The 17,348-nt window shown below is 42.3% G+C and overlaps 1 protein-coding gene across 6 annotated transcripts in view; it reads right to left on the minus strand.

The window, feature by feature from the left end:
- Positions 1–9,746, minus strand: part of SORBS3 (sorbin and SH3 domain containing 3) — a 31,907-nt gene extending 22,161 nt beyond the window's left edge. For 3 of the 6 annotated variants that reach the window (XM_075207116.1, XM_075207115.1, XM_075207111.1), the window contains exons 1-9: positions 9,189–9,402; positions 8,948–9,052; positions 8,318–8,482; positions 5,779–5,839; positions 5,440–5,521; positions 4,647–5,229; positions 3,770–3,868; positions 1,358–1,391; positions 102–166 (exon numbers count right to left, since the gene is read on the minus strand). In XM_075207116.1, the coding sequence (XP_075063217.1) occupies positions 102–166; positions 1,358–1,391; positions 3,770–3,868; positions 4,647–5,229; positions 5,440–5,521; positions 5,779–5,839; positions 8,318–8,482; positions 8,948–9,049 (1,191 nt within the window). In that variant the 5' untranslated portion in view covers positions 9,050–9,052; positions 9,189–9,402. Of the gene's footprint in view, positions 1–101; positions 167–1,357; positions 1,392–3,769; positions 3,869–4,646; positions 5,230–5,439; positions 5,522–5,778; positions 5,840–8,317; positions 8,483–8,947; positions 9,053–9,188; positions 9,403–9,453 lie in introns of those variants that run through there. The other 3 variants (XM_075207113.1, XM_075207112.1, XM_075207114.1) reach the window with 3 other exon arrangements.
- Positions 9,747–17,348: the final 7,602 nt, after the last annotated feature.

Consider the following 17,348-nt stretch of genomic DNA (forward strand, 5'->3'; position numbering starts at 1 on the left):
GGAACTTGTAGTTCCACACTAGCTGGAGAGACAGGGGTTATCTGTGGCAGCCGCTGCCTCCTAAACAAACACTGTCAGAAGAAGAAGATTGTGTCACTCACCTCCTCCTCTGTGTTATACTTGCTCAACTTCTTTCTGTTGTTGTTTGTCTCAGGGCTGCCACCTGCTGGAGAGATGTGGTGTTGTTACAACATGCACTAACTCCATCACATAAGAGCCCTAGGGGTAAACGTATCAAGCTGAGAGTTTTCCGGCGGGTTTGAAAAACCAATCAGATTCTAGCTATCATTTATTTAGTACATTCTACAAAATGACAGCTAGAATCTGATTGGTTGCTATAGGCAACATCTCCACTTTTCAAACCCGCCGGAAAACTGTCAGCTTGATACATTTATCCCCTAATTACAGTTCCTCACCGCCTCCTATACACTATCCAAACCTCTCAGGGATAATTCTAAAAACTGGTGCACAGGAAAATGTGTTGTAACCCACGGCAACCAAAGAGATGTTTGTTTTCATATTCCAAACTGTACTAGCAAAATAATAGCGTCTAATTGGTTGGTATGGATTAAAGTACCTTTTTCCCATACACAAGGGTCCCCCCTTTGATGGTCGTCTCACAGAGCAGAAAAAGTTTATCTACTCCACAGTGTAATGATCCCAACCTCAGTTACATCCATATCAGTTAATAAAATAAGAAAACATTACTGTGCTCTTGGAAAGAGTCTTCTACTAATGTTTCCTAAAACTGAACTTGAACTTACTGTCCCTTACACAAAGTTCCAGGCCCTTCACCCTGACCCTTTCTAACCAGTACAAAGTGCTCTGCTCCCAAACTTTCTACTTAATTTACTATTGCAGAAACCCAACTTATGGGCTCTATCCTTAAAAAATCTTGGGGGGGGGGGGTTCTTTGGGGGCTGTGTGGCCCTGAGGTTCTGGCCCCACTGAACCCATCGTTTGCTCTCCCTTCCAAGGGTTGGGCCAGTTGTCGTGCCCTGGGTGAAGCCAAAGGGATTCCCCTAGCCTTGCGGAAAAGGGAGTCTGACGATCCTTGCCCCATAAGGGACATTTTGGTTCCGGGGGTCGGAGACTAGGGCTCTTCATCTCTAGAGGAGCGCAATGTACCCCACCCTTTAGTGCATTTTTTTGTTTTTTAGTCCTACAGTAAAGACAAGCAATTGACACTAAGATGTTCCATCGATACTATCCTCTTCTTCATTATAGGACAACCACGCTCTCCAACAAACAAATCTCTTTAGTAGACACCTATACCTCACAAACGTCATCATTTCTAGCCCCGTCCAGGTAGCACCTCACACCACCCTTTATACAGGCATTACAATCTCCGCCTCACCTGCCCGGTATGAAGACCTCCGGACTAGAAGTTCCTGTGGAGAAAGAGGGCGAGTGAGAGGCTGCAGACCTTAGTCTGTGCACACGTACTGTACACTGGGTATACTACTTACAGAGGAACAAAGCTGAGATTGTACACATTCCAAAAAGGCTATATCATCATCATTAAGTTATATAGCGCCAACATATTCCGTAGCGCTTTACAATTGGAAACAAACACAGTAAACTAATAAACAAACTGGGTAAAACAGACAAAGAGGTGAGAAGGCCCTGCTCGCAAGCTTACAATCTATATAAGAAGCAATCACAAAACAATGAAGAAGGAAAAATAAAGAAATAAATTATTAGCATGCACAAATATCAGAAAAATAATAAACCAATCTAGTTCTATCTAATATAGATGAGACATGTTCATATATTAAAACATTGTAATAAGTTAGCGTCAGCAAATTTCCTGAAAAACGAGAAAAGAAGGTAAGTGTGAAAACTAGGCTTATGACACCTAACTAGCAACACGTCATGGCTGCAGGCTGATCTAGACCCCAGATCGGTCAGAGTGAGAGGACCTGAGTTATTAGGGAGAGCAAAGCATAAAAAAGAAGTAACTTTGCACCTGGGCAAAACCATGTTGCATTGGAGGGGGAGGTCAATTTGAAATGCGGTGAAAGATTTCTACTTGGCATAAGGCATGTCCTAGATCTACTTTAAATTTCAGTGTAAAAATAAATCTATCAAGTATTTGTGTGGTAGATGAAAACAGCCAGTATTTAACTTATGTTCAAAAGAATAAACTAATTTGCACCCCTTGCATTGTAACATGGTTTGTCCAGGACCAAATTTACTTATTTTTTTCGCTTTGCTCTCCTTAATGACTCAGGGTCTGAGTGTTTAGTGCACACCAGCCATTGTACGCAGCCATCACAGAGGATCTTTATGTTACAGAGAGCAGCCATTATATGACCCAGCCGGGGCACAGAGTGGGCGAATCTAACACATACTGCACTATACTCAATCTGTTCACTATGCAGATAACTCAGTCACAGAACTGGCAGCCGGTTTTATACACCTGAATAAATTCACACACTTCCCAGTAAAAAAAATCACATCCTACCACCCACACGAGGTGACCCTGGTTACAAGCCTCATATATGGACATGTCTAGGAGAAAAACAAACTGCACTATAACAAAACACTATAGCGGGAACTGGGCAAACGTTTTGCTTCTGGCCCAAGAACAATAAAGTTCGTCCAAAACCCCAATGAGTCAGATAAAAACACCTAATTTTATCCATTCTGATATGTTCAGCAGCCAAAACACACGGACTGTGAGAGGAGAGCGGCCCAGCCCCAGCCCCTGGCTGAAGGGACGTGCCTGACAGGACAGAGACTAATCAGAATATTCAAATAAACTATTCAAATAGTTCCGCTTTATGTTCCATTAGTCTGCTAACCAGAGAGAGGCAGCCAGCAGGTTGTAGGCATGCTGGTCATTATGGTTCAGCCAAAACCATAACAGCAAATCCATGTCAGTTCCTTCATCTGACCAATGCAGGACATCAGTTCTTATGGAAGGTGGCTTTGTAGTGGTTCCCAGAGGTTCTAGAACCTATATATATATATATATATATATATGACAAGGAGTTTAGCACTGAGAGCAAAATGGCTGTTTCCATCCCTTTCACACTTTACACAGAGCAGTTACCTCTTCTTACTACCTCATGGCCTGGCCCTGTTATGTTACAACCAGGAAACTACTTCACGGTTCAAAGGGCTTAAGAAGCCAAGGGCTCTATTTATCATCATAACTGTTATCATGGTGAAATGTGTAACTCATCTAGCACTGCAATAAACTCACTTATTGCCACAATTTACTATTACTTTATTGCAAAGGCAGCTAAGCTGTACTCAACTACTACAGAAAAATAAATAAAATAAAAGTATATATATATATATATATATATATATATATATATCTATCTCAAAACCACCAACTAAGTAATTAAGGATCCATTAATTATTCAGTTGTACTCTATTTATAACACCAAAACCTAGGGGTCTATTTAACTTTGGTGGTCAGTGTACACTTGTACATAAGGATCTGTATCGCTGCTAATTGTTGTATCGCCGCTATTTAAGAATAGTTATCTGGTGGCCAATCCTCAATGAAAAACCCTCTCCGCAACGAAACTCTTGTTTCGTTATCAGAGGGATAGGCTCAATTAAAGTGACAGAGTCACAATTTCGTCTTGCATGCGTAGAAGAGTCTACTCTGGCCTAAGGAAGGGCGGAGCAGGCAGCCAGAGAAGAGGATCCCCTCGGCACTCTATTGGGCAAGGTAAGTAACACCATCATGAGACGAATTACGAGTTTGTAAATGTACTTTAAGAGCCGGTGCGAGGTCGTCTTTTCTTACCTCACACTGTTCCATGGTAGTTTCGGAGCGCTGTGTACAGGCCTCCAGATCTTTGTCCAGTTCATCTGTGAACTGACGCAACTCAGTCTCCAGCGCCTCCTGTGGGACAATGAGGGCTTGGGTAGTGTTTGTATTCTTATATTTATACAGAAATAGGTAATTACATACAGCCACCTGATCAATTGACATTCTACCAGTAAAGGTGAAACCAGCGCTGCCTTGTCTGTGGTGCGGGTGTTTCCCAGCATGCTTAGGGCTATGGTTAAAAATACTGGATTGAGTCCATGGTGATATTTGCATACATGTACCACATATAGTGTACCACATATAGTGTATATATAGTGTACCACATATATATGTATAGTGCGTATTTTTCCTGACAAACACACAGTTCAAGTCAGAGGCGGAACTAGCGAGCTGTGGGCCCCGGTGAAGGGAAGCGGGGAGGAGAAAACTGAGGCACACATAATGTCACTCAATCAGTGTTTTGATTGTCACAACTGGGCGCCCCTACACTTAGTGCCAGCCTCTAACATGGAGCTTCTTACCTGTAAAGCTGATGACTGCTCTCCTCCATGTTTGTTATGGGCTGGGGGTGTAGAGCTTGGCTATTATGTCACAGCCCAGTGCCACACAAGGATAGAAGATGCTGACCAGCCCCCACTCCCCACTTGGTAAAAAGCAGATGGAGGGACGGGGGGTGTCATCACTGAGGATTGGGCACTAAGTGAATTAAAACACCACATTCCGATAAATATTGGTTCAGGCAAAAAAATGACTGCCTCTCCTCGGTTTAGGTGATTGGTACACTTGAACTGTGTGATTGTCGGCTAAAACACTGCTAAACTATATTCCCATGAATTCAGTTACTACTAACCAAGATTTTGGAAGAGGATCTCTTTGACTCCCTGGAGGTTCGGTGTGAAGTGCTTGTTGCAGTAGTTGTGGATCCCAATGAAGAGTATTTATCCTTCTTATTAATGCTTTGCGTAGAGGGTGTATCCTTATTTGCAGGACGTGATACAACGGGAGTTGAGTCTGAGACTTTTGAACTGTGAAAGGAACGATCAGAGACCAAAGGAAGTGGAGCAGGTTTCGTTTTTTCCTGATACGTGTGGCTGTGATTGGTTCGTGTTCGTATAGACTGTGAGGTGGAAGAGTTTGGCGAGTGTGCCTTGTTGGAGCTTATTGTAAACTGTGGCCCTTCTGAGGAGAAGCGTGGAGATAGCTGTCTCTCTGCTGGTTGACTAGATGAATGACGTGGCAGAGTAGTGGATCGTGGCTTGGTGAAAGATGGATTTGGAGATGTTTGAGTGTTGTAGGTGGTGATAGTTTTGCTTGGCGACTCTTTGATGGTGGACTTGAACGTTATCTGCAGATTTTTAGGTTCCTGACTTCTTGATCTGGATTGGTCCTCCAGCTTGGATTGATCATTTTCCACATCCGTTAGAAACCTACGACTGAAAGTGGAAAAGATAAATAATCTATACAAATATAAGTTCTCTATATAAATGAAATGATGATGGGTATAACATTGAGGAATGGTAAAATGTCCTCCTAGTGATATCAATGAAGTGACCTTATGGTAGAAACAGAACATTTGACGTTTATAACTAAAGAATAGAACAAACAAATTGAGATAGGAGATGCAATGCACTGCAGATATTTACCTGGACTTGTTTGGCACATTGAGAGACTCTGTCTGATGATCGGGAAGCTTAGACACCTCTTCACTGTCACTGTCCTCGGAATCTGAAAGAACAATTATTACAAGGTCACCCCCACAGTGGCCCATTACCGGACATTTATGAAAACAATTCCAGAGGTAACTGTAAAAAACAGGTGTTGTTGCCCATAGCAGTAAGACTAGAAAATAACCTTTACAATCTGACTGGTTGCTATTGCTAACGCCACTTTTTCTACCTGTAGAACAGTTTCATAAAGGTCCCCCCCATGACGGCCCCATGCAGGCCCCATGCAGTGTGCGCTAATAACTTGTGACCACTGACCTGACATCTGATGCAGAATCCGGAACATGTTCTTATACCACTGCCGTGGTTTGTCCACACTCTGGAAGAACATAGAGGAAATCAGGCAACTTCACACCTCCAAATCCCCATTCTCTCTCCAACAAGACTGACAGAGACTGAGCAGAGATCTGAATGCCATTTAGTGGGATCTTTTTCTATGCGGAGGGCTTGGGGAAGGATGAAAGTTGGTCCAGTGTTGGACTAATCTGGCCCACTCAGAGGGAATTATTGGGAGGTCCACTCTTCAGTTACAGAAAAGTGTGATGTATATAATAGTGTTGCCGATTGTATATACCGCTCTCAAACTTCCTTTTATCATTGTACATGCAGCCTGTGCGCCCAGACATGATGCCCAGTAGCGCCCACATATATTGTGTCCAGTAGAGCTGGAGAACAGGAGGTATGATTTGTTCTGATTGAGGCTGGGGTGCTGCTATGGGTAAAATTAAACAACTCAAACACTAAAAATTGGGTAATGGAATACAGTAACTGTAAATGATGAGGTTTAATTAGGTTTGGTAGCTTTGTTCAACACTGGACATGTACTGCATACTGAGTATGGGGAGATATTATATAGGAGCAGCATCATATACTGAGTATGGGGAGATATTATATGGGAGCAGCATCACATACTGAGTATGGGGAGATAATATATGGGAACAGAATCATATACTGAATATGGGGAGATATTATATGGGAGCAGCATCATATACTGAGTATAGGGAGATATTATATGGGAGCAGCATCATATACTGAGTATGGGGAGATATTATATGGGAGCAGCATCATATACTGAGTATGGGGAGATATTATATGGGAGCAGCATCATATACTGAGTATGGGGAGATATTATATGGGAGCAGCATCATATACTGAGTATGGGGAGATAATATATGGGAACAGAATCATATACTGAGTATAGGGAGATATTATATGGGAGCAGCATCATATACTGAGTATGGGGAGATATTATATGGGAGCAGCATCATATACTGAGTATGGGGAGATATTATATGGGAGCAGCATCATATACTGAGTATGGGGAGATATTATATGGGAGCAGCATCATATACTGAGTATGGGGAGATATTATATGGGAGCGGCATCATATACTGAGTATGGGGAGATATTATATGGGAGCGGCATCATATACTGAGTATGGGGAGATATTATATGGGAGCGGCATCATATACTGAGTATGGGGAGATATTATATGGGAGCGGCATCATATACTGAGTATGGGGAGATATTATATGGGAGCAGCATCATATACTGAGTATGGGGAGATATTATATGGGAGCAACATCATATACTGAGTATGGGGAGATATTATATGGGAGCAGCATCATATACTGAGTATGGGGAGATATTATATGGGAGCAGCATCATATACTGAGTATGGGGAGATGTTATATGGGAGCAGCATCATATACTGAGTATGGGGAGATGTTATATGGGAGCAGCATCATATACTGAGTATGGGGAGATATTATATGGGAGCAGCATCATATACTGAGTATGGGGAGATGTTATATGGGAGCAGCATCATATACTGAGTATGGGGAGATATTATATGGGAGCAGCATCATATACTGAGTATGGGGAGATATTATATGGGAGCAGCATCATATACTGAGTATGGGGAGATATTATATGGGAGCAGCATCATATACTGAGTATGGGGAGATATTATATGGGAGCAGCTTCATATACTGAGTATGGGGAGATATTATATGGGAGCAGCATTATATACTGAGTATGGGGAGATGTTATATGGGAGCAGCATCACATACTGAGTATGGGGAGATATTATATGGGAGCGGCATCATATACTGAGTATGGGGAGATGTTATATGGCAGCGGCATCATATACTGAGTATGGGGAGACATTATATGGGAGCAGCATCATATACTGAGTATGGGGAGATATTATATGGGAGCGGCATCACATACTGAGTATGGGGAGATATTATATGGGAGCAGCATCATATACTGAGTATGGGGAGATGTTATATGGGAGCGGCATCATATACTGAGTATCCGGAGATATATAGGAGCAGCATAACATACTGAGTATGGGGAGATATTATATGTGAGCAGCATCACATACTGAGTATGGGGAGATATTATATGGGAGCAGCATCATATACCGAGTATGGAAAGATATTATATGGATGCAGCATCATATACTGAGTATGGGGAGATATTATATGGGAGCAGCATCATATACTGAGTATGAGGAGATATTATAAGGGAGCAGCATCATATACTGAGTATGGGGAGATATTATATGGGAGCAGCATCATATACTGAGTATGGGGAGATATATTATGGGAGCAGCATCATATACTGAGTATGGGGAGATATTATATGGGAGGAGCATCATATACTGAGTATGGGGAGATATTATATGGGAGCAGCATCATATACTGAGTATGGGGAGATATTATATGGGAGCAGCATCATATACTGAGTATGGAGAGATATTATATGGGAGCACAGCCTGATGCAGACTTACAGATCTGGAAGCGAAGGGCATCCCATCTTCATCTGTGGGTCCAATGCCATCATAGCGGATCCAGCGCCTCTCTACACGCGGGCTCGTGTTATCCACTTCATCATCATTGGTAAACACCATTGTGGCCTTGGCCTTGTAGAATACACCATTCTCAGCAGAGCTTTCCTGATGAATAATACAATGATATATAGTACAAACAGTTTCGTTACTGTGAGGGACAAAGTGGTTAACAATACAAGTTCTAAGGGTGCTCTTCAATGACAACAACAATTACACAGACACAGATTTGCCGGTGTCACCGTTTGAAGAACTTGTGGTCAAGTGTCAGAATCTCAAAAACTAATGTCTGGTTGAAAGGAACATTGGGGGAATAAAAGGGGTGTACTAAATCCGTACTTCAATCCTGGATTACGTTGAATACTACAGATTTGAATCCTGATTTCTGTGCAATGTCAGCGTGGAGCACACAGCTGAAACTACATCATCACCATCTGGCTTAATTGAAATAATTAAATTAGGATTCAAAATCTTTTATAAAAGTATTCAGCTCAAATATAAACAATGCATTAGTTGCTGGCACCAGGAATATATTCTGGCAGTGGTAGATAGTAAACCCTGTCCTCTTCTTACCGTGTGTTCATTGTGGTCCTGTGAGGGTCCCCTCTGCAGGTGACGGGGGATGAAGTCATCCAGTGATAAAGGGAGGTCTGTATCTACCCATTGCAGCGCCATCTGCTGGAAGGGACATAACATACATCAGTACACCTGTTGCCTGCTCGCACTTGTGAGCCCATCAAGTCACTACACAGACCCCACACTGTTGTGCATCTATTGTTATTACGAATCTCCTACACAAACCTTCAGCCATTACCTGAGGCAATACATCCACAGCACTGTGTCTCCAGTCTACAATCCTGGCTGGCAATCCATCACCAAACTAATACACAAACACACACACACGTTACACAACAGTGTACAGTCTTAAGTCACAGTCACACAAGCTCTCCTGTCACACACGTATGTATGTATATACTGCTGCACTCGTGTCTATTCTTCAAAGGGAAAGTAAGCACACACCCTGCATATACACACACCCTCCTCCTGCCATAAGAGTCCTATTTGTAACACACACCCACCCTCTGAACTCTGCCCTCAGAGCCCAGATAAATGTTTAACAGCAGGGAACTCCTACAGCAAAGGTCTAACTGGCAGGAGCGAGATGCCTGAGGACTATGGGAGTATAAGGGGAGTATAAGGGGAGATTAGATGTGGATGTAGAGAGAGAGATGTAGTACAGGGGCAGAACAGATTGCAGGGAGAGGGGGAAAGATGTGAATGTATTAGATGGAGGAAGGGAACTGATGGAGAGAGTGGGAGAAGGAGAGAATGTGCGGAGAATGTGACAGGGAGGAGAAGAACACTGTGACTCAGGGAGAGAAACACAAGTGAAGGAAAAAGTTCTGGAACGTCAGGATAAAGTGGTTCCAGAGAGACAAATGTAGGGAAAGAATGACTACAGAAAGGGGAAGTGTCAGAAACTAACAATATAATAGTAGGTAGTAGAGAGCTGTACTTACAGTGTCTCAATGTCATCACTCCTCTGTATTGTTTCTCAGACTAGTGTAAACACATCCACTGTTGCCCACATTAGCTCACTAGTATGTGCGTAGCTGCCAAGTAGCACTAATTTAAATTCTTACTTTAATTTATTCTTATGATTGACCAACTGCACTGTATAATGTCCATTATTCTGTATGTTGGATGCATTGTATTGTACTCTGCACCATGTGTGATTTCTTTAGTAATATCTGGGAATTGTATCAGAAGTTTGGCACTGATGTATGTGCAGGTTACATAGACAGACACACCTTGGCATCATTCTAATGCAGTTCAATATAACATTTTTGTTCTTACACAAAGCCCTAAATCAGAGAATAATACATAGGAGTCTGCAGGCAGATGCTCTAAAATCAGAAAGCCAGCAGAACCATACATGTTTGTCAATCTGTCTAATTATCTCATATTTATCATTGTTTCGTTCCATAGCGCTATATTTAATCAATCACATCAGTCCTTGTCCATTGGAGCTTACAATCTAAATGCACACATAGGGTCCATTGTAGTCAGCAGCCAATTAGCCTTCTCACTCCTACGCTCCCCTCTCATCGACCTCAATGAGCAGAATATAGCAAATTGTAGCAGCTGGGAGTAATATAATTTCAGGCTGCAGCAGGGTTGCTCCCAATAAATTGCATTAATCAAATCCACTCCAAAGCCAGAGAGAGAGAGAGTAGGAAAAATAGGTTGCGTGGAGACTGCAGTGAGGACGGCAGCTATTGGAAAACAGCGCATATAAAACACATGTTGCACATCTGTATAGTTATTTACTAATACTTTTAATATTATTTTGAGTTATATTTAACAGACTGAAGTACCCCTTCAATCTCTCGGAGGTACCCGATGGGGTACACTTATCACAAGGTTCTGAACAGAGAGTCTAGAGCAGCGTTGGGCAACCTGCTAGGTTATGGGGCCTCACATGTAGACTCCGACCACACCACAGGGTCACACTTTTTTTTTTTTTAATTACCATTAGCCCCCAGATCTACTGATCTGCCCAATGTTACATGTGAATTACCAGAGAAAAGCACAGTGCTAAGTATAACAGCAATGGGATGTCCCGTAGTATGTACAGCAGGAGCACTAATGGCCAGCAGTATGTAGTACAGCACGAACAGTAAGAGACAGTAATATGTATAGTAATGGCTAGCAGTATAACAGAAGTAATAAGTTGCTAGTAATAGTAATGCACAATAATATATATATATATATATATATATATATTATAAAGAGTAACACTCAGCTCATCTTTGCTGGAATTCAGAAGGTATGTCTGTTATCTGCTTATGGACCTTACTATCACTGTGTAAGCTGAAAACCTATTTACAAGGTCTGCCATTCCCCTTTTTTCCCTTAAGAGCATGAAGTGAAGTTTACACACACCTTTAAAAGATTAGATTTACTGCAATAACCTGTATTTTGTAACACTTACATTTTTAAGTTGTTTAAACAAAGGGTGTTTGAAGCTATTAGCAGGTCACTGGTATTAACTGACTTGGATCCTATGGACTGAACTCTTAACCCATAAATCAGTTTATTGCCTTCACTTCTTCCTATTCCTCTAGCTATAATAATATGTAGGTGTTTATATAATGTAGTTACATATAATGGAATGATAATAAACATGTCCGCTTTCAGATGTGAGAACCCTTTTATTACGCACACGATTTCTCATTAAATCTCCCTCAGCGAGACATTACATTTACCAGGACAATGAGGGTGATTCAAGCACTGTGTTATATTTACCAGAACAATGAAGATGATGGAGGCACTATCTTATATCTACCAGGACAATGAGGGTGATGGAGGCGCTCTCTTACATTTACCAGGTCAATGAGGGTGATGGAGGCGCTCTCTTACATTTACCAGGACAATGAGGGTGATGGAGACGCTATCATATTTACCAGGGCAATGGAGGCACTCTCTTACATTTACCAGGACAATGAGGGTGTCTCTCTTACATTTACCAGGTCAATGAGGGTGATGGAGGCGCTCTCTTACATTTACCAGGACAATGAGGGTGATGGAGGCGCTCTCTTACATTTACCAGGACAATGAGGGTGATGGAGGCGCTCTCTTACATTTACCAGGACAATGAGGGTGATGGAGGCACTCTCTTACATTTACCAGGACAATGAGGGTGATGGAGGCACTCTCTTACATTTATCAGGACAATGAGGGTGATGGAGGCGCTCTCTTACATTTACCAGGACAATGAGGGTGATGGAGGCGCTCTCTTACATTTACCAGGACAATGAGGGTGATGGAGGCACTCTCTTACATTTACCAGGACAATGAGGGTGATGGAGGCGCTCTCTTACATTTACCAGGACAATGAGGGTGATGGAGGCGCTCTCTTACATTTACCAGGACAATGAGGGTGATGGAGGCGCTCTCTTACATTTACCAGGACAATGAGGGTGATGGAGGCACTCTCTTACATTTACCAGGACAATGAGGGTGATGGAGACGCTATCATATTTACCAGGGCAATGGAGGCACTCTCTTACATTTACCAGGACAATGAGGGTGATGAAGGCACTATCTTATATTCACCAGGTCTTTAGGGGGGTGGAGGCACTCTCTTACATTTACCAAGACAATGAAGGCGATGGAGGCACTCTCTTACATTTACCAGGTCAATGAGGGCGATGGAGACACTCTCTTACATTTACCAGGACAATGAGGGTGATGGAGACACTATCATATTTACAAGGACAATGAGGGCGATGAAGGCACTATCTTATATTCACCAGGTCAATGAGGGTGATGGAGACACTCTCTTACATTTACCAGGACAATGAGGGTGATGGAGACACTATCATATTTACAAGGACAATGAGGGCGATGAAGGCACTATCTTATATTTACCAGGTCAATGATGGGGGTGGAGGCACTCTCTTACATTTACCAGGACAATGAAGGCGATGGAGGCACTCTCTTACATTTACCAGGACAATGAGGGTAATAGAGGCACTCTCGTACATTTACCAGGACAATGAGGGTGATGGAGGCACTCTCTTAAATTTACCAGGACAACAAGGGTGTTGGAGGCACTCTCTTACATTTACTAGATCAATGAGGGCGATGGAGGCACTCTCTTACATTTACTAGGACAATGAGGGTGATGGAGACACTATCATATTTACCAGGACAATGAGGGTGATGAAGGCACTATCTTATATTCACCAAGTCAATGAGGGTGATGGGGGCACTCTCTTACATTTACCAGATCAATGAAGGCGATGGGGGCACTCTTCTGTTTGACTGTATCCCATCTGTTTTGCATACAAACTTTTACTGGCTCTTAATTTGTTTTGTGTTTGATTTAAATCTACGTAAAACATAGAAACATTCATGGCAAACAAGAACCAGACAAACATTTCTATGCCTAAAAACCTCGTACCCTATTTGACCCTTAGAGATTTGCAGTTTTAGCATGGCTGTATGACTATTACAATCAATGTTTATCCCAATCATGTTTAAATTCCTCTACCATATTAGCCTCTGCTATCTGTATTGGAAGATTATGCTATTATTATGCTTTATTCACATAGCTTTATTCAATCATTCAGTTGTTTCATACTTCAGTACTAGTAGTCCTGTTGCCAATAAAGATCGGTACAGATCCCTGGTGTATTCCACTAGTAACTGCTATCTCTTCTTAATGCATTCCATCCACTACATCACTCTGCCATCTATCCTGCTACCGATATCATATTCCTGTAACCACCTCTGAATCCAAAGAATTCCATTTTATTTATCAGTCTTCAATGTGGGACAGTGTCAAAGGCCGACTAAAATCTAGATATGCAACACGTACAGCTAAGTCACCCAGTTGAACATTTTTTTCAGATTAGTTTAACATAATTTCCCCCAATAAATCCGTGCTGCTAGGTGGAATGACCGCTGGTGACAATCTGTGCAGCTGGCGTTTGAGGCAATGGACCCCAATGACCGGTGGCTGCACAACGGTTATAGTTAATAAATTGCGCCAACTTTGGAATATCTCCAGAATATGACCAACTGGAGTTGGTATGGTATTTGCAGTTATAGTCCAGACAAAAATTAGCCTGGTAAAATCGGCACCAAAGATTAGGATCACTGCTCTCAGTGTCAGGGGTTAATGCCCAGGAGACAACAGTAGTTGTGGACAGCTAATAAGAGAGTATGAATTACCAGGACATTAATTAACAACTCTGACAGCGTGGTGTTTCCTGGTATCAGAAAGAATTAATACCATGTGATGCGCACCTGTCCACACAATGGAGGCAGCCATTTTCTCTGCTGAACCAATATTTATGACAATACAGCCTATGAGTTCGGTTGGTACTGTGGTATCACTATGGCATGAAGCACTCAGAGAAGCCACTAGCCCTTAGTGAATTAATAAGATGCAGATTGGTTCAGGAGAGAAATGTGTAAATGGCAGCTGCACTTTTAACACATAGTGACACACAATACTGCTCAATAGTACCATAATCTACCATTGACATATTGTGCCATTCTGTAACCCTATACCTAAATCACAAGTTGTGAAATGTGGGAAGTGAGACGAGCACATTACTTTGTGAATGCAAACAAAAGCGGGAGAGTGAGACATGTTCGGAATCTGTGAGTTGGCTGCACGCACGTCATGCTACATATAAAGAGACAGAAATTGGGAACACATTTACAGCAACAGCCGTTCTAGTCACAATTACACACTGTGGTGAGAGCAGAGAGCAGGGTGGCAGACAACTTGAAAATAAAGGTTAAGCCCATTTGGCATCCTTTATCGCCGGTAACTGTATACTGTATATTTGCACTTAATATTACTTTATGTGATTTATGGTTGTAGTTAAATGTTGCCAGGCGGGTTGTTCAGACACCGCTAAAATATGTCACTTTTTCCCTACAAGCAATATTCACCCTGGAGGTCATCAGGGTTCCCAGCCAACCAGAGACACCCTGAGAAGTTGTGCAGTCTGATGGCTTAAGACTGTGGGGGACTTCCTCCATTAGCGGTCATTCATGTGTTGGCAGTCCTGAGCATGAAATCACCTGAAGAGACTTTAATGGAATAAACTGGGTCAAGGCTCAAGATGCTCAGATACCCAGGAGGTCATGCTTCTTTTTATGGTTACATGGGAGATCAATGTTTCACAAATAAGTCAGCTAGACTTGTCGGAGCCAAAAACTGTAGGGTACCTACTGCTATATGGGGAACAGGGTAAGGCAAGGAGACAGCCCCTCTGATAAGTAGGTACCAGTCCGGTGGGTCCAGGGATAAAAGAGGGGATTCGCCCTCTGACTGACTTGGGGTTACGTCACCTGCCGGACTAGTCGTGGGTCGTCACCGATACTTTGGATTCGAAAGTCTCCTCGGACTTTATCACTTTGTACACCTGCCAAAAGCAGAAAGACATTGGGCATGGTCCCTACCTTGCTGGTAGAGTAGTGAATCGTGGGCTCGTTATCTTGATCCTGGCTCTGGGAAACGGTGATAATATCTACTTTGGGTTAGGGTTTGTGAGTAGGTTAGTAGTGTGTTAAACATCCTAGTATTTTTTCTAGTGAAAAGCCTGTATTTGTTTTTAACCAAGTATTGTCTAAGTGATTTTGAACCCCCTAAAGGTACCAGGGGGTCCAAGCCGATACATAAGGGTGTCCCAGGGCAAACCAGTCAACTGGCAAGGTAAAAGAGCTTAACATTAATCCAGTGTCCTCACACACATTTTAACAACGTCAAAGGAAACGTCCAACCAAAACATTCAAACTTTAATATTACCCCCTCCTCCCAAAACCCCCACTAGGTGTCACTACTGCAGGGGTCCGAGGCCTGAATCACCGGACATCCAGGAGAAACTCATCCGTTTGCTGCCTCCCTAATGGGTAACTCTCCTGCCTTTCCAATATTTGGGAAGTGAGAGGCTGTTTGGGATGACATCTCTTTTAAAGGACGTGTCAACAAGTCATTTATCTTTAGTTTTAGGTCTTTCGATAATTATACCCTGGGCAGTGAATGCTCTATATCTTACTAGTATCCATCACTTGTGATGTCAGCATCACTGTATACTGCTCTGTGATATCATGCATCTCCTTAGAAATGTTTGATACTTTGTAATGTATTGTGCCTCACTGTACAGCTCTGTGATACCATTTACTACCATTAATGCAGTGTATCTCTGTGTGATACCTCCTGTACTGCACTGTGCTGCTGTACACTGGTAATACCATCAATCTCTTCAGAATCTTCTGATACCACAGGTTGTCCTTTGATTTAGTCAGCGACTCTGTGCTTCCCTGAGACACAGCCTGTGGTGTACTGTACCACTGTATTCTGCTTTATGATGTATTCAGCTACTTAATACCATATGCTATCTGTCATCTCTTGTGGGTATCGTAATCTGCAATGCTATCATTGTAATGTATATTCTCTATGATGCTGGGCTTTACATCTATAGGCATATGCCACTGTGGTTTGATCATTGTGGGCATAGAACTGTGACTGTGTCTTGGATTAACCTTCTGTCACTGCTCCACCCAGACTCCGTGGGCATAAATAGCTCATTGTGGTTTTATTTGCATTTTCCATCCACTTAGCATGCATACTGTTCTCTCATAGAGCCTATGATAATGTCTGTCACATATCATATATATGTTCGTGGACAGATAAATTTGTTCAAGAGCAGATTAGGCCTAGAGAGAATTAGGGGATATATATTGCTACGATTAAATGTGATACATTTAGTGAAACTCATTTCATTTTATTTGTTGCACATATATTTCTTTGGACACAATTAGGGTCATCTATGAAGATCAGCACTAATCCTGACCTCGTCTTTCATATCATTGCACCTAGCTGAAGTCTCGTGTATGAATGAACCAGAATGTGTACAATGGGCGATATGAACACACTGTACCTGCCTCATATTGCACACAGGGGGCCTATTCACGCTCGGATGTCCGTCTCTATGTGCAGCGTATCTTGCCTGATTGCACACTGCGCAAGCCCAGAAACAGACGCTACGCCAATGAGCGCAATTGCAGGTAAATTCATATTTGCACGCATCTGACACTTACAAATCCTTATAACTTGAGAGGCGGAAAGGGGGAGGGAGCGGGTCGGACTAACGTAGGCCATGAACTGATTAGGACGTGTTATCGCAGATGCGGTCAATTTCAATCCTTTGAAAAGATCCGCTTTTATTTTGGATTTGAAGGCAGGCGGAACTACGCACAAGTTGCATGCTTTTTTTAAACATGGAAATTACATCCAAGTTGCATTCAGTTTTGAATCAGGACATATAATGGTATTTTTATATTTATGTTAAATCCTTTTCTCTGAGTCCAATGGGGGACATTAGAAACGCTGGGTATAGAGTGTAGTGTAGGAACTTGGGCATTTTTGAAATTTCCTCCTAAAAAC

The sequence above is a fragment of the Mixophyes fleayi genome, chromosome 4 (genome assembly GCF_038048845.1).
Source record: "Mixophyes fleayi isolate aMixFle1 chromosome 4, aMixFle1.hap1, whole genome shotgun sequence".
NCBI classification, from domain to species: domain Eukaryota; kingdom Metazoa; phylum Chordata; class Amphibia; order Anura; family Limnodynastidae; genus Mixophyes; species Mixophyes fleayi.